This window comes from Aplysia californica, unplaced genomic scaffold, assembly GCF_000002075.1.
Source record: "Aplysia californica isolate F4 #8 unplaced genomic scaffold, AplCal3.0 scaffold00103, whole genome shotgun sequence".
NCBI classification, from domain to species: domain Eukaryota; kingdom Metazoa; phylum Mollusca; class Gastropoda; order Aplysiida; family Aplysiidae; genus Aplysia; species Aplysia californica.
The window spans coordinates 382,102-383,611 of NW_004797373.1; the positions used below are offsets into that span (position 1 = coordinate 382,102).

General features: G+C 47.5%; 1 protein-coding gene across 1 annotated transcript in view; it reads left to right on the forward strand.

Moving 5' to 3' along the window:
- LOC101847947 overlaps positions 1–1,510 on the forward strand; it is a gene marked incomplete at its 3' end in the record, with an annotated part of 16,431 nt that overhangs the window by 5,412 nt on the left and 9,509 nt on the right. Inside the window, 1 exon segment of the mRNA XM_035968984.1 lies at positions 156–400. Coding sequence (XP_035824877.1) covers positions 156–400 — 245 coding nt within the window.

Genomic DNA, 1,510 nt, shown 5'->3' on the forward strand with positions numbered 1-1,510 from the left:
AACTTCTTCTTCTTCTTCTTCTTCTTCTTCTTCTTCTTCTTCTTCTTCTTCTTCTTCTTCTTCTTCTTCTTCTTCTTCTTCTTCTTCTTCCTTCTGCACCGCGGTGTTATTGCGTCCCTGGGACGAACATTCAATGAAAACCTCGTCCTTTGTAGGACTGAGCCCAGGATAGAAATTCTGAATGTAGATGGACTGGAGATGTATGATCCTGACCTTCTGGATGGAGACGACCTTGACTGTGAGAGTGACGCGATCAGCGACGAGGGAGAGACGCCAAGGTCAAGGGCAGAGAAGGCTGCGGAGTTCGAGGTCGCGCATAACTGGATGCTGAAGGAAGAGACGGAGAGGAATGCTCGCAAGTTTGACCGGACAAAGAGGAAGTTGACCATCTGTCTCCCAGGTCTGCTCACGACTTAATTAATTGTTTGGTTGGGGTATTTGGGTGGGGTGGTGGTTCGTGGTGAATGTGAGGAGACCGTTGGGGATAGGATGGAGTTGGGGAGAAGATATTGGTGTGGAAAGGGTGGTGGTGGCGGTGCTGCTGCTGCGTTATTGAATGATTTGCTGGTTGTGGAGTTGGGGAAGGATGGTGGACGGGGTGGTTGGGAGGGAGTGGTTATGGTGGTGGTTTGGAGGGAGTATTGGTGGTGGTGGTTGGAAGGGGGTGGTTGGGAGGGGGTGGTTGAGAGAGGGTGGTGTTGAGGGCGCGGGTGTTGTGGAGGGGGGTGGTGGTGATTGGGAAGGGGTAGTGGTGATTGGGAAGGGGTGGTGTTGGCGATTGGGAGGAAGGGTGTTTTTTGGGGATGGGGAAGGGGTGTTGCTGACAGGGTGGTGGTGTTTGGGAGAGTTGGTGGGATGGGGGGAGGTGTTGGGGAGAAGTTAGTGGTGATGGTTATTGTGCTGCGTTACTGATTTTATCTTGCTACGTTATTTTCGTCCATTTTAAATGTGTGGTTAATTTTTCGCAAGCTACATGAATAATGAAGAAAAGTAGGTCGCTGTGCGTGCTTTCATTTTGGCAGTGCGACTCAAAATAACTGACTTGGTGGCGTGGGGGTTGGGAGAGGGTTGTGATGGGGGTTGGGGGAAGATGATGATGGGGAGAGGGATATGGGTGGAGAAGAGGATGGTCTACATTTAATGATTTGGTTGTGGTGGTAAAGATGATCTGGGAGAGGGATGGACGATATTGATCATCACATTTTGAATGAACAAGTTGTGCGTGCCTTTGACTTACATCGCGATTAACATCATAAACTCTGCACTTTGACGTAATTCCGGTTGACTATAGAGAGCGCCTTTTGACTCCATATACAACAAAAAATGAAACATATGATATATATTATCATAGGTTTCATTCTAGCTGTATATGGAATCATATATGTCTATGTGTGTTTGTGTGTGTGTATGTGTGTGTGTGTGTTTCTGTGTGTGTGTGTGTGTGTGTATAACATATATACTCAAATGTAAATTTATATGTTGAGAGAGAGAGAGGGAGAGAGAGACAGAG